The sequence below is a fragment of the Peromyscus maniculatus genome, chromosome 4, assembly GCF_049852395.1.
Source record: "Peromyscus maniculatus bairdii isolate BWxNUB_F1_BW_parent chromosome 4, HU_Pman_BW_mat_3.1, whole genome shotgun sequence".
NCBI classification, from domain to species: Eukaryota; Metazoa; Chordata; class Mammalia; order Rodentia; family Cricetidae; genus Peromyscus; species Peromyscus maniculatus.
Genome location: NC_134855.1, coordinates 144,885,508 through 144,910,862, shown reverse-complemented (window position 1 = coordinate 144,910,862; position 25,355 = coordinate 144,885,508). Strand labels below are relative to the sequence as shown.

Below are 25,355 nucleotides of genomic sequence, written 5' to 3'. Positions count from 1 at the left end.
CTCTTTTTCCTCCCCTTCCTCCTCTTTCCTTCCTCCTGTTCCTTCTCTATCTCTTCTCCTAATTCTCCTCCATCTTCTGGGACAAGACCTCACTATACATCTCAAGCTTGCCTCAAACTCTCGGTCATGGTCATTCAGCCTCATACTCCCAAATACTGGGATTACAGGCATGTACCATCACACCAGAACCTGTTTATTGCTGGATGTACTACCACCGATAGATAGATCTGAAAACCATGGGCCTCTGGCCAGCTTCCCACTTTATAGTATTTTACTGAATTACAGCCAAGTCCCTTTGTTTACACTTTTTTCTGTGGCTACTAATCTGACCCTTCATGGGAAATTGTCGCTGAGTCCTGTGATACTCTGTTTACAGAACACAGAACTTGATAAATCTGTCTTTTGACTTATGTTCCCCTTAGCTAAACTTGCAAATGAGTTTGCAGACTTTAAGGACACATCAAGTAGCATGAAAGAGGAAGAGCGTTGGGTTCATTAAATAATCTCTAAGTTAGAGATGGGAGAGATGACTCAGTCAATAAAGTACTTGACATGCAAGCACAAAGACCCAAGTTTGATCCCCAGAACACACATAAAAATCCTAGGCATAAGGCCTAGGGAGGATGCCTTAGTCAGGAAACTGTCTGCCATACAAGCACAAGGACCTGAATTTGAATCCCCAAAACCTACATAATAGCCAGACATGGCAGTACATGGACATCAGTGCTGCAGTAGCAGAGACAGGACACTATATCTCTTTGGCCAGCCAGCCTAGCTGAATGGTGAGCTCCTGGCTCAGTGAGAGACCCTGCCTCAAAAATTAACATAGAAAATAACTTAGGATGACTCCTGACACTAATCTCTGGCCTCTCATGCATTCTCTCTCTCTCTCTCTCTCTCTCTCTCTCTCTCTCTCTCTCTCTCTCTCTCTCTCTCTCTCTCTCACACACACACACACACACACACACGGGCATACACATGTGCCTGCATAAACACAAAAACAACACACAAAAGAATTGTAAGTTGGCTTATAAAAGCACATGAGCCACTGAGAAGATTAGGTGGGAAGTCAGAGAGAGAATTAAGACCAAAGAGAATGACAGGTATTTCAGAAATCACCCACTGCGGCTCCATGCACAATTACTAAGATTGGGCTACAACCTGGATTCTGAGTCTTCTGGATGCTCTTGCAAAACTGCACCACAGGCAGCACAAACCAAATGTTCATGGTGTCAGGACACTATGCCAAGCTTCCACACTCGCTACAGCATGCCCAGAGATCCTAAACCCTGCGCACAACCCAAAGCTGGCTGCTCTTGATAAAAAGCACCTTTACCCCATTTTTGCTGCAAAAAGGCAATTCATTTTTTTTGCTCTGATGGACATAAAATCCCCTCAGGAGCCTGCCCCTTGCCAACTGCCATGTGGCACTGCCCACTCCCATCTGGGCGGCTGGCACAGACCCCAGCAAGCTGAGCAGGAGGCCCCAGGAGGGTCCTCAGATCACGGCTCCATCACAATGACCTACTTGGGATTAGAACAACATTTTAGAGTGTAACTATGTTTTATGGGTCATAAATATTGCACAGATGTTTCTTATTTACACAGACGTGGTAGGTTATTACTGCCACATTACCATGCTAATATGGTGACTCCTGCTTTGGAAACTGGAGGGCAGGAAGCAGGGAGATGTAATTAAATAACCATGCTACACATGGGGGGGGGGGGGTTGATAAAACCAGACAAAACAGAAACACATACTGAGACTCTGAGTTTTACTCCATGAATGGCACTTGATGTCAGGAGTTGAAACTTTTATAAGACATCATTTGTGGGCATGCAAGGGCAATGGACCAGATAATGATGACTGTGGCAACAGCTGGCATTGGACGCTTGCTCTGTGCTTCATCTATGTGTTGACTCTTGTAATCCCACATCAGTTTTATGAAGTGGCTCTTGTCATTATATCCCTTTGACATATAAGAAAATCAAGGCACAAGCCAGAAATCTACAGGTGACAGAGCCAACATCTCTCACTCCAAATCACCTTTTCCCTTCCTAACCATGATACCATGAGCAGAAAACTTAGAGCAGCCATGGGTTTCTGCAGAAGCAAAATCTGTTTTGTGTTCTCCCAGCCCGGGTCACATCAAGCAATGTCCCAAAGCAACCTCAGCAGTCCCTGGGGAGCATGACCTTGCCTCTCTGCAAGGGCAGATGTGCATGGGCAGTCTCCATGGTCCCTTACTCCAGAAGCAGCGAGGATGGAAGTCTTGGGATTCTAGTCTGGGGCTGCCATGTTCTACCTTCCTCCCCTCCCATCACTGGAGCTCAGTCTGTATGGTTCCCACCACACCAAAGGGCTTAGCTTTTTATGATGGCCACTGGATACCAGCTCAGTCCAGGCAGCAATACTTCCCATCCCTTAAGCACAGCCAAGGGTCAGAGCTGCCAGAAACATCCCTGACTAGAGGCAAGTGGACTACTCACCACCCCACCAATAGCAGACCCTTGCAGCAGCAACTAAAATCTTCCATCTCTGCACAGGGACAGCCAGGCACTTTCTAGACAGCAATCAAAAAAGGAATTTTATTTGTCTCTTTTGCTTTCCAGTGGGATAAACAAGCCAGTAAGAAAAGAAAGACATTGAGATAAGTGATGCTACTAACCAATGAACATCACGAGAAAATGGGAACAGCAAACAAAGAATAACTGGATAGAAATTATGAAGGAGGAGGAAAAGGAGAGTCTGGAGAGATGGCTCTCAGAGATGGGCCTGCCAGTACCGCTCTTCCAGAGGACCTGAGTTTGGTTCCCAGTACCCAAGATGAGCAGCTCACAACCTCCTATAACTGGTTCCAGTGGACCTGACATCCTCTTCTGTCCTCTGTGGGTACCTGTACATGTGACATACACTCACACAAGCATAAAGACAGAACACATACACACACACACACACACACACACACACACACACACACACACACAAATAAAAGCAATAATATATCTAAAATGAAGAATAGGTAGAACACAGAGTAAAAGCCCTGAGGTAGTCACAGGTTGACCTGAAAAAGAAAAACTCCCACTGTGGTAAGAACAGGGGCTAGTGGCCCATCTTTATGAACAGCCAGGCTACAGTCACAGGCCATTTGGTTTTCACTGTAGATACTCAGTTCCACCGCCCTAACATGAAAGCAGCCACAGATGATGCAGAAGCAAATGGCAATGAGCTGTAATGTTCCAATTTTTACAGACATTGAAATTCAAAGTTCATATAATCTTCATAACCCCTGAGGACAGAAACACTGTTCTTCATTCTCATGTAATACAAAAACAGGCAACAGGTCAGACTGGGCTCCCCAGGATGCAGTCTGCTATCCCTGGGTTAACCTCAATCAATCAAGTGAACGGCAGAAGTGGGGTGGGGGGACATTACCAGGCAGAAGGCAGTGGTTTGGGCTGAGAGCTTTGCATCAGAGTGCAGAGCAGGACAACTTGAAACAGGGAGGGGTCTGCTCTGATTTAAGCTTTCAAAAATTCCTTTGGCAGTTGTGTGGCAGCTCTGATGGTGTCATCAGCTTCCTTTAAAATGTGTCAATAGGGAGCAGAACAGTGTCCCCTTGATTAAGGAGTCTGGAGCAAGCCATCTTCCTTTCACACGCTCTATGGATCTGTTGATTTCTCTGCATTTGACTCACTGGAGGTTTTTGTGTTTCCCCAATGCTGATTCTCTGACCCTGATTTTAAAGATTTTGCACTTCCTTCTCTCACTAAACTTGGCCTTGGGAGAATGAAGTTGGGAGATACATTTCCAGCATTTCATGTGTGTCCTTTCATTTCATTTCCCTTCCCAATTGAAGCCATCTGACCAGTAACCAATTGCGGCTAAACAGTCAACACTTTCCGTTCGTCTGAGAGCCTCCATCTTTGCCTCGAACAGATTACCACGAGTACCTGCATTTTCACATTTCCATTTTCCACTCATCTTTATCCTACAAGAGAAAGCTGAAAGAATTCCAATCACAGCTGTGCAGACGAAGGTCGGGGGAGAGAAAAACTGGCCTTGGCGTTGGCAGACATCGGCGTACAATGGCTTCAATTGGTTTTGTAAAGTCCAAATTCAATGCTACGGGGGAGATGTGAATGAATAGTGGAGAAAAGTACAGCTCTCACCAATTCTTCCCTGTGTGAGAGAACAGAGACTCAGCTCTTAGCTAACCCCTTTCTACTTTGTCTCCAGTCCTCTGGATTTCAACATCTGCTCTGGAGCCTCATTTGACCTTTGTTCCCATTTATGCTGCACCTTGATATCTTGATATTCAGCCTAGACTGTTGGTCCAGCCCCAGTTAAGCCCCTCCCCCAGCAGACAGGAAGTGCCACCATGTCAGTCAACCTGACAAAACCTTTACTCTCAATGACTGTTGACAACTTTAAAAATCCAACAGTTTTGAACCCTTGTGAGAGTGGAGCAGATTCAAACTTCTTTCTGACTCTTGATTTCTTTTGTATTCTAAGAAATACCGACTACTTTTGGGTTATAGTGATGCCAAGAGGATGCCACATATTTCAAAGCCTTCATCAGATAGCTAAGTAACTTCAGCAAGTTTATCAGGATATTCCACTCCCCTCTTTCAGTTTTCTAGTTAAATTTCAACCTTTCTTGTACCTAAAGAAGCAAAACCTTTTGTAGCAAGGGTCTAAAGTATGCTAAAGGAGGTTTTGAGATGTGAGTCTATGGAAAGAAGGCTCCAAGAAGACCTCCAATGAATACCCCAGAGCATTTATAATGTCTTAAATACCCTTCCCTTCAGTGTGGGAAGGCTAAGAGCTAGTTACTAACAAGTAGACATGGTAAAGGTGATGGGGTATCTTTTCTGTTACTTTGGGGTGGAAGTATAAAGCCAGATACTATGCTGGGAAGATCCTTGCAGCAAGAAACTGAAGATGGCTTCTAGCTAACAGCCCCAAGGATTCAAGGCTCTCAATCCAAAAACCTACAAAAGAAATTAATATAGCCATCAACTCCCAGAACACAAAACCAGTTCCTTCCCCAGTACCTCAGATGAGCTCATAGCCCAGTCTGACACCTTAAAGGAAGCCTCGAAGGAAACCCAAAAGCAAAGGACCCAGGTAAATTATTCTCAGATCACTGACTCACAGAATTGGGAGGTGATAAATGTATATTAAGTGGCTAATTTGGTGGACTTTGCTATGCAGGGACAGTTAAACAGAGTCAAAACCATCATTTTTGGTTTTCTCAAATCAATTTGGATTTCTCAAGTCATCCAATCTAGAAGTTATGATGTCAACTTTCTACACACCTCTTACTGCACCGCCGTAAGAGTGCACACATTTAGAAGGCTGAGGATGAAGCTCAGCTGATACGGTCCTTGTCTAGCATTCATAAAGCCTTCAATCCCTAGCACCACATAAACCAGTTGTGGCAGCTCAAATCTATAATCTCAGCACTCAGGAATACAGGCAAATGCTCCAGGAGTTCAAGGTCATTCTCAGGTATACAGAAAGTTCAAGGTAAGTCTGGGCTACATGAGACCTTACAAAAGAAAGAAAGACATAATATTTGCTGTGCATGATAGGGTTGTTGCACATATCAACTTACAGCAGCTATGATTGCAAGCACAAGACCTGTACAAGATCAAGCCAGCTGAAATCCCAGCATAGGCAGGGTAGGAGCTCATGATATCCCTCCCCTAGCTGAGAAGCTACTGGAAATCAAGGACTTCTGGGAAAGGAGGGAAATACAGCTGCTGGAAGGCTACTCACACTTCAGCAGATGGTCCTACACCCATACCACCTACACCATACAGGCAGCACTGGGTGGATTCACTGGGTGAGAGAGAGAGAGAGAGAGAGAGAGAGAGAGAGAGAGAGAGAGAGAAACAGACAGATCATGAAGCTTGGAGGGAAAGGTAGTTTGGGAGATGAGAGAAAATTAGAGGAGAGGAAATGGGGAGTGTATTTGATCAAAACACATTATGTATATGTATAAAATTCTCAATAAAAAAAGAAATTTTTTGCACATTTGAAATATATTGGACACTAATCTCTACATTAAACCAATCTGTAGCCCTTTCTTGCTAAAAGCATCAGCTGCTAAGTCTTTCCCTTTGATGCAAATAACAAAGAGAAATGTCAAACTGTTTCACAGACCTCTCTAAGTTAAGAGGCAGAGGTCATGACAGAACCTGACCTGGTTTGCACCACAACCAGTGTGCAGTTAAGTAGTTCCACACCCCAAGGCTTCCCCAGACCATTTGAATCACAGTGACATCCAGAGACAGGAAGTGTCTCTAGCAGTTACTACTTCATTGTTTGCTATCCAAACATCAGAAATTGCTTATATGCATCTCCCATGGAAAATAAACATTATTTTGAACTGAAACCCTAGGCTGTAAACTTGCTCCCCTGCTGGGGATGCTGTGAATGTGTTGCTCTGATTGACTGATAAATAAAATGCTGATTGGCCAGTAGCCAGGCAGGAAGTATAGTATAGGCGGGATAAGCAGAGAAGAGAATTCTGGGAACAGGAAGACTGAGTCAAGAGATGCTGCCAGCCGCCGCCGCCATGAGAAGTAAGATGTAAAGTACTGGTAAGCCACGAGCCATGTGGCAAGGTATAGATGTATAGGTTAATTTAAGATATAAGAACTAGATAGCAAGAAGCCTGCCATGGCCACACAGTTTATAAGTAATGTAAGTCTCTGTGTGTTTACTTGGGTCTGAGTGGCTACGGGCCCCGGCAGGACTGGAGAAATCTCCAGCTACACTCCCCTTATGAGATAGTTCAAGGACATTTTTCAAAAAGTCAGAGGAAGAAGAGAAGAAGCTCTGTTGTCCAAGGACATGGATACAGCCAAGCCCAGTGGGCATGTGTCCAGTCCCTTGACTGTGTGCTGGACACCACCCAGATTCCCTGCTCTCTCCCTCCAACTTACACTCCTTTGTGCATCTTCTCCTATTGCTGCTCGCTCATCTGCTATACCTCCATTCAAGCTACTTCTATGACAGCTTGACTCTACAACAGAACCATCCAGAAAGCTACAGTTTAATCCTTTAAGTCACTTACTCCTCCAAATACCAAGGTCTTGAGTCTGAAGACATCATGCCAAACACAAGACAATCTGTGTAAGGAAAGCCATTAAAAACAATCCACATACTTCCCCGCCCTCTTTCCTGACATAAGGGGACCTCAGTGTTCACCCCAGGATCAGGATCTAAACAGCATGTTCAGAATCTTCCCAACACTCCGCTCCCATAGGGCCTTGGGTTGATTCTGTCACTGAAGACTCAACAGCCATTGAGAAGAGCAAGGATCTGCCAGGAGGATGTGCCTGAAAGTGGAGCATTATAAAAGAGAATCATGGGAACCTGACAGAATAATTTAGTCACTTCTTATAACTCAAGGTTAGAAAATATGAGTCACTGTATTACAAGCTCACTCCTGTTTTCTTCCCCTGACACTATGGTCATGACTGCCAGGATCTCAGCAAAGCAACAGGTGGGGTCTTAGAGGAACACAACCATCCCTGCCCACAGACCCAGAAACTCTGGCTACTGAGTTTATTGGAACTTCACTACTGTGTCTTTTTGTTTCCCTAACTCTTCTCTAACAATCGGGCTGTCACTCCTTTTATTTACCTCCCTGGCAAGCCTCTTTCTCGGGAACAGCAGGTCACCCTTCCTTTTAAACCCTCTGAGCTCAGTGTATCAGATGCAAACTTATTAAAAGTTCTTACAAAACTTTAGCCACTGGAGGAGAGTCTGGGGCAGAAAAGATAAGAGGTCTCTACGTGTGCTCAACATCACTTTGGCCACTTTCACAGCTCTGTGTGGTGCAAGAGAAGGCAAGCCTCCTAAACAGTAGGACTCTGGAGAAAATAAGAAAGGATTTTGAAGGGATATCTGGTTACCACTTGCCATTCCCAAATAAGACCATGCCTGGTACCTACCAATTCAGGTGCATATCTGTATGTCAATACACAGCAGTGAGACACAACCATATCTGACAGGCAGAGGAAATTCACACTTAGCATGATCATAATTTCTACACTGTCTATCCACTATTTTACATCTTTACATAATGCTCACAATCATCCAATGAGAGAAGCACAATTATTCTCATTTTCTGATGAAGAAACTAGGTACTCAGAAAAAGGAAAAATTATTTTCCTTGAGGACACACAGAAAGAAAGAAGGATGATAAGAATACCCGTCCAGATGGGGATTAAAATGTCTCCAGAGATTGTGAGGTCTAACAAATTTTCCTAGCAAAGAGCTAACTCAGATCTACGCATGACATTGAGATTTATCATATAATTTGTGTATTAATTAGATATTATAACCAACCCCATGAAACTATTTTATATGCTTACAAAACTCCTGCCAGCTGGTAGAACCACTGGCAGACACACAGTCAACCAAGGCTCAAGAAGGTACAGTAACTTGCTGGAGAACACAGACTGAGTTCTGTTCTCTCAGACTCCATTGTCTATTTCCTTTCCAAACATGCTGGGTGACCTCAGATAAAATGTATTCGAGGTCAAATCACTCTTTTACAATGCACTTGTTCTTTACAATCCAGAAGGCTCTTTTGAATCTTGCACAATGTTGAAATGAAAAGGACACTGCCCCGCAAGTGGCTACAAGCTAGACTGAAGCCCAGGTTCTGTCAGTGAACAGTCATCTGGGAGTAGTCCTCATAACCTCAAGAATATTTGGTACACTGCTTTGAAGTGGTGCAGATTCAAAGAGATTCCATGAAGGTTAAGTGGGGCACTGGGTGACACAGACATTGTGCCATTGTTTCTGGTATGCATTGGGGCACTTCAGGTATTCTTTCTATAATTCATCAACTATTATTTCCTTTCAGAAAGTGGAAACATTGCTGAGGATGTTTGATTGGTAGCTGTAAGATAAATCAACTGTTACTATAAAAGACAAAACACATGATCTTCAACTCAAGTCTGAAATCATGACTTATTCACTCACAGTAAGCTCACACTATGTGTAGGAATTGTGGACGGCACAGGAAATCAACAATGAATAGGACAAAAGCCCAACGTTTTGGCGCATGAATTCTAGTAGAAATCATTATTTAAAAAAATAACACCAAGATAATTAAGCCAATTGTTTCCAAAGTGCTACAACCGAAGACAGCAAAGCTCCCTGTACTAGTTGACTTGGGAGTAGACACACCTACATACCAAGAAGTACCTGAATGGCCACAGGTCCCCCAAGGTGGGTGATGTATCTTTGTGTTCTAGGCCAGCAGCTACCAGTTTTCCATATCCATCAAAGTCACCTGGTGGGGGAGGCATTTTAACACAAGTTGCTGTGCTCCAGTCTACGGGTTTTAATTCAGTAATTCTGGGATGAATCTCAAAAATTTGAATGTCTGGAAAGTCCCCCACAGGAAGCTGATGCTGCTAACTAGAGACTACACATTGAGAAAGACTTCCACTGAAGAATGCCACCATGCCAAGAAAAACACAGTGAGGCATGAGGGGAGCAGGACAAAGAACATAGTCTTCTCCTTTTGCCAGACAAGCTCCGACCAGCACTCCCCATCTGAAGAGCTCAAAAAATTAGAGGGCCAAGGAGCCAGTTGCTTGTGCAGCCTTCTGAATCTCAGGGCAGTAGAAAAAAGGACTCCACTAGGCCAACTCCTACCTGGGCCATTACAGATAAAAGCTGCTGATGGGGCCCCGGGGCTCCAGGCACCCAGTGCCTCAGCATCCCTTGCAGAATCTCATAATCTCAACCCTACTCCCATGAATCATCCCTTTGATAGTCTCTTCAGACACTGATATTAAAATTTGTTTTCCTTTAGTAGCAAATTTTTCAGAAATGAACAGAAAGCTATTCTAAATGCAGGCCAAATGTCTGATAATCTTTTTCACTCATATAAATATGACTTGCATATTTAATTTTCAGATATTACATAGCATGTGCAGGGTGGTCACTCTAAACATAGTTTGGGGTCATGAAATAGGCCTTAGAGTAACTGGCTCACCCTATATACCCAAAAATTTTCTAATTTTTTTACAGACAATTAAGGTACCATATCTTGGGAAATACCTCTATCCTAGATAAATGGTGTAATGGTTTGAACAAGCATGGCTCCCATAGGCTCATATATTTGAATGCTTGGTCCTCAGTGAGACTGTTTGGCAAGGAGGAGGGGGTGTGGCCTTGTTGAAGGAGATGTGTCACTGAGGGTGGGCTTTAAGGTTTTAAAAGCTCATGCCATTTCTGGCTAGCTCTCTCTATGTTCAACTTGTGGATAACGTATAAGCTCTCAGATACTACTACAGCTTCATGACTGCTTGTCTGCTGGCATGCTCTCTTCCATAATGGCCATGGACTCACCATCAAAACCACGAGCCCCAAATTAAATGCTTTACTTTATAAGTTGCCTTGGTCATGGTGTTTTGTCACAGGAATTGAAAAGTAACTAAGACAAATGAAAACAATTGGTCGACCTAGTAATGTTCTTCTTGTGCTTTCTTGCAGTAACAGGGCTCTGCTGAGTCCCCAGAATCCATAATACAACCAAGAAGGGACAGGATTTACTGAGCACTTTGCCTGTATCGCCTCAATGATTTGTCACCCCACCACTGACAGGTCATCACCATTAGCCTCATTTCATAGATGACCAGAGGGAGGTGTTTAGAGGACTCAAAGTGTTCAAGGTCATACTGCATGATTGAGATAATCAGTAACTGGAGCCCAAAGTCAGAGCACCGAGCTGAGCCTGCCTCTTACACACCTGTGCATTTCTTCTTAAGAGAACAGATGGGTCATCTGCATCTGACCCGATTCCACAAGAAAGACTCATCCCAAAACCAAAAGGCCTATTAGGGATCATGCTTTACCCTTGTGGTCACAGAGCAGAAACCAAGAGGGGCTCTGCCTGTCCTTTATTGCCGGTCTTACAATGCAAGAGTCAACAAGGTAGGTAAGAGATTGGGCATCTTTAGAAAGTCAAAGATAAAATTCTGCAGGACCTCTCATCTCAGAATTAGAGACTTTTACAGAAAAAGCTGCAACATGCAACACTAATACATTTGTGAACTCAAAGGCAACTCCACCTGATTGTGTGAGCACCAATTTCACCCTTGTTAAGTTGTAAGAGTAATCTCATGTCCAAGAAAAACACATTTTTTTTAGACTGTTGGATCTGCTGGAGCCACAGAGAACCAAAGGCCATAGCCTGGGGCTCGAGGGCACAGCTACCCCCAGCTACAGGGCCCCTCAGGTAGAACTGACATCTGACTCAGGATATGTGTGGGATCTGTCCATGAAATTCTTCACTATTAAGACTAGAAGAGTTTAGAGTCACTTGCGAGAAATAGGGCTTCCTGCACCAATAACCTCCTCTGCCCCACACTTCTTACTGCCATAGAAATCTTCTAACACTCAGTAGTACAGTAGGTTAGGAACCTAGACACTGGCATGAACTGATTCACAGCCAAATCCTTGAATCTTCACGAAATCAAATTTATTATATAATATATGGGAAGACCATGTCTTCCTGGTGGGATTATAAGATGTAAATAGCATCCTAAAATTCTCCCCAAAAATATTCCCATGGAAATTTCTAAAGGCAAGCTTTCCATCCAGGAATTTAAAGCAGACCTAACTTCCCCCTTAAGGATGAAGTTAGCACAGCACAAGCATAAAGCGAAGGAGAAAGAGAATGTAAATTGGTAACTACAATCAGATATTCCAGGCTTGAGGCACTCGGGCTCAAGTCCTGACTCAACCACTTGCTAGTGTGTGACCTCGGGCTTAGTACTAATGACTTTGCTCTTCATTTTGGATCATAAATGTGCCCACATCCTAAGACTGTTAAGGAGATGGGGTGAGTGACAATTAGTACAGCCCTTGACAACTGCCTGGCTCATTTGAAGTACCTGAAGTATGCGAGAGTGTCGGCGCTCCTCCTTGGCAGTCATTTCCCTTCTGCATTTATTCCCGGGATGTTCGCTCTGAATCCTTCATGCTCTGAGACACACCCCGTGCACCTGTGTTTTTCATAACTTTTGAGTCAGGTCCCTATTATTATCCCTCTATCATCCATCATTTCACCAAACGGTTTGACATCTGTATTTTCTACTTTCCATTCCAATAGAAGCCAACTGCTCTTCTCTTCTGTATACTTTAAGTGGTTAGAAATCTTCATTCCAAGAGACTCCGAACCCCTACTGTCACATTCTAATCTAGGCTGGTCTGATGGAGCTGCAGCTAGAAATGAGCAACCCTGGAAACATTCTGTTTCATGCTCTGGTCCTAGAGATTTCATAACTCATTCTCTTTGAGGGAAAAAAGAATGGTATCAAATAACAAAACAGTTCAATAGAAAAAATAGTTTTTTTAATATACTTAACTTCTATCAAAGACCTTAAGTGATTTGATTTTCAAGAAAAAGTTTCTTCTCTAAATCCTAAGGTCAGAGCTATACAATGATAGCACTTAAATACATGGGATTTGAGGGGCTGCAGTGATGGCTCAGCAGTCCAGAGCACTGCTGCTACTCCTCCAGAGGACCCATGGCGGGTCCCAGCACCCACAGGGAGGCTCACCCATTTGTAGCTCTAGTTTCAGGGGACTCAGTCTCCTCTTCTGGTCTTCATGGCACAGCACGAAAGTGGCACACAGACATACATACCAGCAAAAACATTCACACACACACACACAGAAAATGAAATTTTTAAAAATTTTAACATGGAAGTTAAGCCAGACATAGTAGCTCACATTTTTAGTTTCAGCACCTGGGAGGCAGAGGCAGGAGGATCACAAGTTCAAGACCAACAGGGGCTACATAATGAGTTCAAGGTTAGTCTAAGCTACAAAATGAAATCCTTTCTCCAAAACAAGTCATAAAAAAATAAAAGGGAGCTGGAGTGATGGTTCAGTTAGTAAAGTGCTTGCTACCCAAACATGAAGACTGGAGTTCGAATCCTCAGCACCTACCTACCTTAAAAGAACAAATCCAAGTGCAATGGTGTGCATCTATAATCCCAACATTGAGGGGATTGGAGTAGAGATGTCAGATCCCTGGAGATTCCTGATCAACTGGTCTAGTCAAATCTCTAAAGTCCCGGTTCAAGGAGACTCTGTCTCAATAAATAAGGTGAAAGACAATTTGGGAAGAAATTCAAGGTTGACCTCTAGCCTACACACACACACACACACACACACACACACACACACACACACACACACAAACACACACACACACCTCTATGAGAGAGAGGGGGGGAGGGAGGGGGGGAGGGAGGGAGGGAGGGAGGGAGAGGAAAAGGGAGAGGACAAAACAGGAACAAACATAGAAGTCACCAGGTCATTAACAGATGCAAAAGCTTCCCATCTCTACAGCATCCTCCAGCACCAAGGAGACTGAGTCAAAAAGCCTTATTAGGACCCATATGATGCCAGAGTCAAAGGCTGCCCCATCTGCTCTGTCTAAACAGTTATGACATCTGTTCCATGGAGGTCCTGAGAGAGAAGTGGGTACAGAGAGGGGACAGCTGTTACACTTCACAAGGCCCTCCACAAACCCCCATGAATGCTTACTCAACTATCTCTATGTATCTACAATGGTCTCTACCTCTCTCCTGAGCTGATGCAGCCATCCTGAGAGCCCCTGGGAAATCCTCATTACAACCTTAAAATGAGGTTTTCTACATAGGAAACAAAATCCAAATTGATTTTTGAAAAGATGATTGGAGAAAACAGTAGATGCACTCTAACTCCTTATCGGCTGCATATTACTAACAGATGTTACACTGGTATCACTGAAGATTCATTTTTATTCCTGTGTAAGTGTATATGACTGGGTGTTAGTATACGCATGTGCATGCAGTTCCCTTGCTAGCCAGAAGAGGGCATCGGATCCCCGGGAACTGGAGTGACAGGAAGTTGTGAGCTGCCTGGTGTGGGTTTTGGGAACCCAAAATGGGTTCCCTACAAGAGAAGCAAACACGCCTAACCACTGAGCCATCTCTCCAGCCAGCCACCCCCAGTATTACCTCTTAAGAGACTAATTTCAATCTTGAACTATTACGAAGAAAAGTGCAATTAACACCTATCTTCTTCCCTATCAAAAATTATCAACTTGTTTTTAACAAAACTATTTTGAATACGTTTCCCTTTTCAGAAAGAAACAGAATAGTACAGATAAAGCCAAAATGTCTTAGCCAGTCTCCTACTTTCATTTCTCCCCATCTCTTCTAAGGGGTAAAGCCATCCATCTGCTTCTAATGCTTCGATTAATTTAACACATGTCCATGATTACTACTTATCTGATTGCTTCACCCATAAGATCAGCTCTGTTTTCTGCCCACGGGAGAGGATGTGGCCTTGTAGATGCTGAGTTTGGTCCATAAACCAGAAGGACCTGTTGTCTATAATATTCCTTAAGTAAATGCTCAGATTATTGCCATAAAATCACCCAATATGCCACTGTAAAAAGGCAATGGCATCCAGGCAGTGGTGGTGTACACCTTTAATCCCATCACTGGGGAGGCAGAGGTAGGCGGATCTCTGTGAGTTCGAGGCCAGCCTGAGCTACAAAGTGAGTTCCAGGACAGCCAGGGCTACGCAGGGAAACCCTGTCTCGAAAAACAAAAAGCAAACAAACAAAAGGCGAAAAGGCAATGGCGTAGCTAAACACTGGCTGCCGCTATAATATAAGCAGGACTTACCCAGTGTTGACATCATGCATAGCTGTGCATGCCAGAAAAGGCCAGACCAAGATAGACTTCACCTGTCTCAGCTTCAGTGGGTACCTTACTTTTAGGAAATTATGCTTTGGGACTTAATAAAGAACTGGTAGAAATTTGGTAACACGTACACAGACTTGGTCACACAGCTCTACAACCATGCCACTGGCATCTGAAATAGGATGACAACACCAAAGAGCACACCCTAATAGCCAGATGTCCGTCAAGAGTCACCATGTCAAAGCAGGAGTCAATGAGTCAAACATGTTTAAAACATGAGAGATGTCATAGGAGAGAATGGGTCTAGTGAAATTAATCTGCTGTCCTCTACCTAACCACTGGGACTAGCATGATAAAAATAAAAAATAAAAGTCTGAGCCTAAGGCAATGAGCCCAAGGCAAAGAGTTCCTAGACTCTTCTATGTGAGATAAAGCAAGGAGTAGGAGGAAGGCTCTCCAAAAAAGCTAAAGTCCTACAAAGAGATGTCTGAGGCTGGAGCCCAAAACCCATGGGTCATAAAGGATGCTCCTGGATAAACACCTGGAAAGGTAACCTTGGAAGGAGGGGGTAACTAGGACCCTACAGCCCCAGAAGGAGCAGATGGTTAGCATCTCTTCCAGGATAAATGATAGCTGTTAAGGTTTTCCAGGTGAGAGGAAATAGAGAATTGAGACATGCATCAGCAATAGCATGGAGACTATACACCGGGGCATTTAAATATAAGATAAATGTTTTTATACAGGGAAAGGTAAAGAAAATAATGACAAGGAACTGGAATTCATCTACTTCACTTTAAAAATGACGCAGGTTATAGTTTCCTACTAATAAACATTTTAAAATACATGTACAGTTTTGTTTTGTGTTTTGGTTTTTGGTTTTTGGTTTTTTGTGGTTTTTTGTTTTGTTTTGTTTTGTTTTTTAGGTAGTGGTGACCTTGAAACTCTGGAGTTTGTTCAAATTAGTCGCATTCTACCACCAAAAATAGTGTTGAGAAGGTCAAGCCCAGAAATGCTACTTTGCTACTTGGAATAGACACCTTCTGAGTAGAAATTGTGAAAGTCACATTGGCAAGTCTAGCAAAAACCTATGTATAGGATTTGTGTTTGAAGCAAAGGGTAGTTCTGTGCGTAGCCACAGTTAATGGTTTTTGCACAGTTAAGCTGTGCATCTCAAGGGTTAAAAGTGCTACATCCCCTCACTTCTAGTAGGTTCCATAGTTCCCGAGTAAACCTAATTAAAGTGGCCTCGAGACAACGCGGTGAACGCACCAGAGAGCTGACCCCTGCTTTGTTCCACACAGTTTTGTTTAGGGAACGATAACCATCCTGAAGCAAAGCCAGCCAAGATGTGGGGAGACAGCTGGCAGCATGCCTGGCTTCTCGAGGACTAGAAGCTTTGGGAAAATAACTGCTCACCCCTCCCACCCCCACCCACTTCTGATGTGAGCCAGTTCAGTCTCGGCTTGATGTCTTCCCCACACACCCATTCACACAACTCCTGTCACAAAAGGTAACACTAAAGAGATGGTAGACAGACGTCAAACAGAAGGAAGGTGGACTGAATAAATTAACGACAGCTAAGACAACTGGAGATCAACAAAATGGGGAGAGATTAGACATGGAAATGGCTGTGAACTCAACACTGGCATGGCAGAGCAGGGCAGCACCCTTGACCCAGGCGAGGCATGTACAGTGGTACAGGCTTCATGTAGCCACCTACAACATCCCTGACCTGGACACCATAGAACGGAAGGGGTGTCTCTACCTCATACAGCCAGATTTAGTAGGGCTGAAGAAAACAGGGGAGCAATAAGAAATTGCTCTAAAACTCCAGCTTCACAAAGGGAAGGCTAGCCAAACAACTCCTGAGACACATAAAGGGTTAACTCAAGGTAGCTGAGAACACTCCTTTTCTGTAGTCATTTCCTGGTCTCCAGCTTGAAGATAGCAAATGACACCTGCCAGCCTACATGACTATGTGAGCCAGTTCCTATGATAAATCTCCAAATATAACCTGTGTACATGTATATATAGGATATATTATAGAATGATATATACTAATAACATAATTATAATATGTTATGTGAAATAGTAGTTACTGATATTAATACAATTGTACTATAGTATAACAATGGAATAATTAATTTTAGATTACTTAATATAAATATGGTTATATAGTTGCTAGTATAGTATAATTATAACATAATGAACATATGTAAATAAATATATATAGGATAACTGTATATATGTGCATAAAGAGACAGAGTCTGCCATATATCTTCTAGTACATTCTACTGGTTCTGTCTTTGGAGGACCCTGACTAATACAACTCCTTTGTTTAGTTTCCTCTCCTTGAGTGTAGGCTGGAACTAGCCTCTTGCCTCTTTCAAAGGAATGCAGTAAAAGTAATGGGATGTCACTTTCAAAATTAGGTTACAAGAGACTGTAACTTCTACCTTGCCAAGGCTCTCTCCTGCCCTAGTCACTCAATCAATCTGCCTGAGCTGCGATCTGCCCCATGCTGAGAATGGCCCACGTGTGAAGGAATGGAGCTCAGACTCGAGCACATGAGGAACTGAGGTTGCCAGGCAGCCGAGGAATCCCACAGCAGCTTTGTGGGAAACCTAGGAGGCAGAGCCCCCTCCACTGAAACACAATCGTGGAAGCCCTCCATGACACATTGACTGAATCCAGCAAGAGGCTCAGACCAGAGGACTCAGTTGTGCATACCAGATTCTCGTTGCAAGGAAATGGTGATACAACAACCCCAGGCTGGTATGTATGTAGCAGTAGATAACTCAGTTCCCTTTTAGGGTGAGACTTAGAGTTTTCCTTTTATCCTGAAAGTTTTGGCACCCAGTGAACACTGGCAGGGGTCCCCAGCCAGTGCTCATGCATGCATGGAGGGGCCAGTTCCTAGATGCCTAAGGAAAAAAAAGAAAGAAACTGTGACATCAATTTCCAGGCTGTACTAATTTAAGCACAGAGTGTGACAATGTGACAAACATTTTAATTAGATTAATAAGTTCTCACATTCAAACCAACTTTATAAAATCCAAAAGATAAATGATTGTGGGAATATGCTGCTTAGATGTCTTTCTCTTCAATTCCTGACTTTACCAGATGTCTGTCTTATCCTGTTCTAGGCTAGTGTTCAAACAAACAGCAAAATGTGTATCCCATGTTTTGATGTCCTTAGGACTCTTTAACGTCCAGATGTATGTCTGAGTCCAAACACCTAGAAGTGAAGCTGAGACCCAGCCTACTATCACAGAAAAATAAGGACTCTCAAAGATTACTGCAGATTGTGAGGAAGGAAAAGATTCACAGTCCAAACTGTGGTCATATGAGCAGAAAAAGTCATCATTATGGCCAGTTGAGGAAGTCAAGGCCATCCAACATCAGACAATTTTTTAAAAAAATTTCTGCTTGCTGATATGAGTTTGTTTATGAATTCATTTGTGAATTCATTCATCTTTGCTCAATAATGAAAAGACAAATGAATGGTCCTCATGAGATGAATACACCACCACCTGCCATGCAAGAGGGATGACCCACAAAACCACGTTCTGTTCTGATGTCCATTTTCAGTTCCAATGGGACCAAATAGGAGTGAAGCGGAATCTGGGGTGTTCTGGGAAACAGGCTTGGAGGATGCTATGAAGCAGGAGCTGGGGATGAGCTCTGTATCCCATCTGAGGTGAGTTCAGGATGGCAACAAGGTCCAGACTGGTAAACACTGATTTAAGATCAGCATGTGAGTCAGGCATGGTGGTACATGGGGAAGCAGAAGAGGAAGGTCCCCAGCTTGGATTAAAAAGCAAGAGCCTATTTCCAAAACCAGAGGCTGGGGATGTAGTTCAGTGATAGAACACTTGTCTAGCATGTGCAAGGCCCTGTGGTTTGATCCCTAGAACACAAACACACACACACACCACCACCGCCACCACCACCACCACCACCACCATTCTTCCAGAGAGTTGATGGAAGTCCCTAAAAAAGATAAGCAGAAAATCAATACGGAGCTTGGTTTCTCAAATCTATAGCCATTTATCTTGGCTGGAAACCCAGGGGCCAAAAAGCGCTACATCTGTCCTTATCTGGTGAGCATACACACTTCTGCTAAACTGCTATACCCTTGGCTCAGTAAGAAAGGAAGCACCTGAATGATTATCTTCCCCCTTGCCCACTCAAATGCTGCCACCAAACCACGACACCTACAAAGCGCCAGCATCTACACTGTCGGCTGGCATTGCCAAGCAGTATTCAAAGAGGCCGCTTCAACCTTCACTGCTCAACAATGCATAGAGCCACCTAATTGCTCAGGTTCTTTGCCAAAACTTGATAGCTTTAAACATTTTAACCGTTGCCAAAATGATGCGTAGGGAGGCAACTAGTTCAGAGATTCAATTCACAGATTAAAGAGACTGAAAGGGACAGGCCCTGCAAATACCCCTGCAACAAAGTAGTTTGGAAACGGATGAGAGATAGGTCACACCAAGACCATCATCCCCTTGGGCACCCAGTGGCATTCCCGCTTTTCAGATGTGGAAGCAGAGAAATGACTCATCAAGGTCACGCCACACACTTCAATTTGAAAAGTTTAACAATTTTATTCCACGACATTCCATCCACTGTAAGTATATCATCCTAGCATCTTCTGCCAAGTCCTAGAGTTGAACAACCATGACCACCTCCCAGTGGTCATGTATTTCCATCCTTCCAAAAAGTTCTCTCATATTCACTTGCTGGAAACCCTTCCCCATGCCCAGCTGGGCAACCAGTGTTCTCTATCTCCATGGGTTTGCCGTATCTGAGTTTCTCATACAATATGAAAGATACCTAGACACTTAAACCTGGCATATGATTTCTGATGTATGTCCTAGCATCTATCTGAAATTCACTCCTTTTATTTGTAGCAATGTCTGATTAGATGGATTCACCAGTTGATGAGCATGTGGGTTATTTTCCATTTAGGGTGACTATGAATAATACTTCTGTGAATATTCATGCTCGCATCTTTCTCTGGACATATTTTCATCTTTGTCAGGTCGAATCCTAAAAGTAAGGGAGCGTCATCCTATGGCAGGTACAGGTTTAATGTGTTAAAGAAATTGCCAAATTAATCACCAAAATGCTTTTTCTGCTTTTTATTCCCACCAGCACCCAAAAAAAATTTTAAGATGAATAGTCAAAAACCACAAAGGTCTCTATGCACATTCCGCTCATATGCAGTGGTTGGTGTGGGAAACATCCAGTCCACCCTGCAGGCCCATGAACAGTTATTAGTGACTCACTAAAGATGGATCGAATGGGGCTCCTGAGCAGCCCTCCTTGTGTACATAGGGAAGGTCAAGTGAAATCACACTGAAATCTGGGGGCAAAACAGGCTGTAATGGTCACTATTTATTATTCACATTTTCCCCTTCCATGTCTCTGCCTTCTCTATTCCAGTACATTTGAGATTCACTTTCAACAGGTCCACTGGAGACGGAGGGTGTCTATGTCCAGAATCCTACTTGACCTTTGATATTCTCTTTATGACCTGCAACTCTTAGACATAGGCAATAAATAAATCCCATTCTCCTGTTTTACCTTCCCCCTCCCTCTCTCTCTCTCCCAGGTAAATACAATCACTCGGCAAGACCACATCAGTTTTGTGACCCCACCCAGTCTACCCTGACTCACCTGACTCAACACTATGGATCCGAGTTTACCACTGTCTCTTTCAACTACATCTGATGGTTATAATCCTTTTAAAACCCATGCCTTCCTTCCTCTCCAGCTCCATTTGAATCTATTTTCTAAGATGCCCTAACTACTTTCTCATATCCACACAGTACTGGCTTCCAAACCTGATTCTGTTATGAGTTTGCCAGTCCCATAACACCTGTTGGACACCGCTTGTCTTCATAGCTTTTTTAATTTGTTCCTTGGAATACCATAGCCTACTATATGTTTTCTTAGTCTTTGCTTATTTATCAACTTCAAAAACTGTCTTTTCGCCACTGCTTCGGAGCACCAGGCACTTTATTTCTAGGGTTGATAAGAGATAGGAACAGAGGCAGGGACAGAGCCTGACCACAAAGGAGAACTGTATGTGGAAAGGTGGTCAGGAGGGAACAGTCACAGAGCCACATACTTTAGCATAATAATCAGTTGTACTTTTAAATAGATGCCAATTAAAGGTCAAAATGTGTTTGAAACTAAACATTCCTTTCACAAACCCTGGAACAACCAAACTGACCAGTGTCATCTGCTGGGAATTTTCATTTGAAATCCCTTTCTAAAAACAGTAACAGGGACTCGAGAAACCCACCCCACTCCTTAAAATGAATAAAGGAAGGAAAACTAAAAAGCATCATGAAAATGGAGCCACCTCCTTGTCAGTGCTTCCTTTGGCTTGGCATGAGCACCCCAGGCCCAGCTTCGGTACACAACAGAAGCACACCAACGCCAGGGGAGAGCAGAGGACTTAGCTCCCATTCTGGATGGAGTACCCACTCTTCTCTCATGCATCTCCACCTTTAGTCCTCACGAAATCCAGGGAGGCAGCTCTAATTACCCTCACTTTGGAGATAAGAAGCTGGAGGTTTGAGAAGATAAACAGCCTGTCCAATCTGGCACAGCTAGTACAAAAGGCAGGAGAGGGATTCAAACCAAGAAAGTCAGGCTCCAACACTGAGATTGTTTTTTCCCGGCCACACTGCCTCCCAAACCCAGTTCCCCCTTCCCCATCCTGGCTGCTTCGAGACTGGACCATCTCTTCATCATCATCGATAAATATTTATCAAGGACCACTGCCTACATAGCAATGCTCTTGTTTCCACAGCAACACGCAGCCAGAGAGTCATGGGAGTATCCCGTGCTTGAAAGAACGATGCTGTAATGTCCTCTGATCATGGATCTGAAAGGTGACAGATACACCTACTCCAGGAGACACCATCTCAGCTGGCAGCAGGAAGCCGTGGAAACTGTACTTAGAACAAACAAGAAGGAACTGAAATAGAAGAGAAGGATACAGGTTGCAACCCAAGAAGGAGGTCTGCATTTATTTCGTGTTTGTTATTGTTGCTGGAACAGAATCAAAGCCAGGTTTTCACATTAATTGTTCTTTTATTAGGAAACAAATCAAGCAATCCAGAACAGAAAGTAAAATTCAACTGTACTGAAAACGGTCCCCAGAGGTAGCTGGCAGCAATTATCTAGTTAAATGATTACATCGCTTACAACTGCCACCCTGACTCAGTCCCCTTTAAGATTTGGGGTTAACTCGCAAGGCTGAAACCCATTAATAGACTCATTAACCCCTTATCTGTTTTCTTAATCGTCTACTTCCCTCATCCCAAATCATGTTTTGCTGTCTATTATTAATAAAATATTTTTCTTTTTCTATAATTCCTCACAAAAAAAAAGTGTGGTGGTTCGTGAAACACATTAGAGTGAAGAAGAAGGAAATTGCCTCTGATGACAGCTTTCAACTCTGACTTTTGGACACTGTGACCAACAGTGACGGCAAAGCCCATCATCCCTCTGTGTCCCAGATGTAAGCTTACAAATGGAAATTGCTTTTGAGACCGGGGATCTTCAGATCAAAGGAATATGGAGAACACACTACTGAGTTTTAAAATGCATTATTTACTCAGACTCGCCGAAAGTTTAAAATAAGATACTTCAAAAGAAACCAAAGTTATAATCATAGTAAATCTGGATTTCGACAATACCACAATGAGGAATAAAATAAATAGATAAGTCCGTTTAAACAAGTCAACAGTTGCAAAATCAACGCATCGACAATTACAGATGTTCATAAGGAAAATCCCGGAAGAATCAAGTTTAAACGATCTAGTTAGCATTAAAGTAGAAAGAGGATGAGATATGTATAGAAAAAAAGATCCCCATTTCTATAAGTGAGCAGGGCTTAGAGCGCACCAAGTCACCAACACAATCCCACTAATCCCACTCCTTTAAGGAGCCCGGGAACAGCGCAGCCGCTTGCTAAATATATGCTATTGTAGCTTTGCAAAAGCTATGGGCCCAGGTAGAACCAAAGGAAACATATGGCGCCTTCACAGTCGATTTCTTCTCAAACTGTATTCCACGACTGCTTTTCTTCCCTGTGTGTTCCGAACAGCAAACAAAGAAAAGGTGCTTCCTCCTCACACTTCCCTAAATGTTTTAACAAAAGGCTGCTGAATAAACACATTACTCATTTAAAAATTGAACCGAAGTTCTATCCCTGAGATGAAAGCAGCTCGATTTGCATTTAACAGCTGTGGGCGAGCGCCACCTTGCGGGAGCATGGAGAACGAGCGTGCGTTCAGCCCTGAACAGCTTTCTGGAGCGGGTTCTGGGTTTACAGCTGCTACCCAAAAAAGGTCTGAGACTTGCGGTGGAATGTTTTCGAACTGGTTCCTGCTGCGGGAACGTGAGTACTCAACGTGCGGCCAGCCAACCAAGGCTTGGAGAAGAGTTAAATCAGAATCATAAATCATACCCAGGTTCTCAGGACTGCCCCAAGCATCCTTCTGCTACCTCCCTAACACAGCACACCTAAGGCAGACCCCAAAGGGGGGGAAACAGGAGCTGGGCAGCATCTTCAGAATGATGCCGCGGCTGCCTCTCTTCTCCTGCTTGTTGTCCCAGTCTTTCAGCTTTACACACCACAAAAAGAGTGATTTCCTCGCCCAACTTCCCGGGCACGGAAACAATCTGTCCTTTCCCAACATCTTGTGTCCAGTTTCCATTTTAACATCAAGCCAGGGAGAAAATCTAAGACATTTCCAACGGAATGTGACTCCGAAAGGTCTTAATCTCAAACGCAGCCTGTTTAAAGACCTTCACTTCCGGCAGGTTCTTTGCCCTTCCTTTCTCTTTCTTCCCCCCTTGATTTCTCATGTGAGCACAGCTGTTGCTTAGCAATCCAAAAGGAGCCCTTTCCTAAGTCCGGCGGACTTGCCTCAACCTGCCCCTGACCCTACAACATTAGCTCAATGTGGTCACTCCAAAACCAAAGGTGCTAAGAAACTTCGAGGTGGTTTTGAACTTGGAGGCATTCCTACATCGCCTCCGCACTTCTCCCTCCCTCTTTGGGGGACTCTGGGGTGGAAGCCCTACCAGTGGGGCTTTAATGATTAGATAGATTCCCCCGGTACTGGACTCCGCAGCTCAACTCATCACCACCAGGAAGACACGGGACACACAGGGAACTAGCTCCCTGCCTAAGGGCAAACCAAAACACAGTGTCCCGAAGTTTTCAGAAACCCACTAGCTCATTGATCAAAGCCACTCCACTCAAAGGACCTTAGTAGGGTACCCATTACTAAGGATAGCTCCATGAGGTGAAGTGGGAGCTTTGCTGTGCGGGTCACTCACAGAAACACTCCCACGGGAACCTCCAGCGGCTAAAGACGGGCTAAGGGGAGCAGCGTGTTTAGAACAAGACTGGATGATCTTCAGTGTCTCCGAGGAGAAAGGAAAAGCCACCGCCCTGGCAGCCTGGGCCTGCTAGGACCTGTGCTCCCCCACTCCAAGAGCGCGCGCAGCCCGAGAAGCTACCGGGGTGATAGTGCTCCCCGCCGGGAGAGAAGCGGCGCCTCATCCCGCCGCCCCAAAACACTCGAGTGACAGGTTCCGACAAGTGGGAGGCAGCAAGTGGAAATATTCTCAACAACCGCGGAAAGTTACTCCCGCCCGGGGGTGGGGGGAGAGGCAGGAAAGTAAGGCGATGAGGGACCAGAGAGAACCTAGCGCAGGACTGGGCACGCCTGGACGCAGCAGCTGCGTCCGGAGGCTGGGACGGGACTCCGGCCATTCGGCCCCCGCATCTCCTGGCCATTGTACCCAACTTTCTCCTCCGAGGCTGCAGGGAAGGGCGCGGGGCCGGGGAGCCCGGCGGTCGCACTCACCTGCGGTGCTCTGCGCTCGGGCGCCGGGCAGCGGCTGTCCCTGCAGCCCCAGGAGCAGGAGCCGGAGCAGGCAGAGGGCGAGCGCGCCGAGGCTCCCCATCCGGGCGGCGGGCTGCTCAGCCCCTTCCCGCGGGCGCCGGAGCCGGGACTCGGGCGGGCGCGGGGCGGCCCCGCATCGCCGGCGCGGCTGCAGGCAGTGCGCGCCGCTGGGCTCCCGGGGCTGGCTGAGCTCGGTCTGCGGGAGCCGGCGCCGCTGCGCTCCGAGCCCAGGCGCGGCGCGAACTGAGGCGCGAGGCTGGGCGGGGGCGGGACGCGGGGGCCGGGGGGCGGTGTCCCCCGAGTCCTAACGCCGCCGCCGTCGCCGCCGCCCGCCCGGGCGCTCCGCCTCGGCCGCGCACACACACCCTCGCGCGCACGCCCGCGCCTGGCACACGCCCGCGGCTGCCACTCGCGGGCTCCCCCACGCACCCTCTCCCGGGCTGGCCGGCTCGGGGCCGCTCGCGCGCAGTCACGCGCGTACACACATCGCTCTTGCACCCACTGGATCCGCGGGGTACTCGCCGCTTCTCCCCACGCCACGCCACCCAGCCGAGCATCGTCTACAGGCTACCCTGCGGGGGCGCAGGTACAAGACGATGGGGGAGGAGAGAAACCTGGAACAGCCTTTGAAGTAGGGGTGGGGGAACAGGTGACTAGGGG

The 25,355-nt window shown here is 45.0% G+C and overlaps 1 protein-coding gene across 8 annotated transcripts in view; it reads right to left on the bottom strand.

Moving 5' to 3' along the window:
* Positions 1–24,890, bottom strand: part of Ptprt (protein tyrosine phosphatase receptor type T) — a 1,096,883-nt gene extending 1,071,993 nt beyond the window's left edge. For 7 of the 8 annotated variants that reach the window (XM_042276732.2, XM_042276733.2, XM_042276734.2 and 4 more), the window contains exon 1: positions 24,657–24,877. In XM_042276732.2, coding sequence (XP_042132666.1) covers positions 24,657–24,756 — 100 coding nt within the window. In that variant the 5' untranslated portion in view covers positions 24,757–24,877. Of the gene's footprint in view, positions 1–24,656 lie in introns of all 8 variants that reach the window. The other variant, XM_042276726.2, reaches the window with a different exon arrangement.
* Positions 24,891–25,355: the final 465 nt, after the last annotated feature.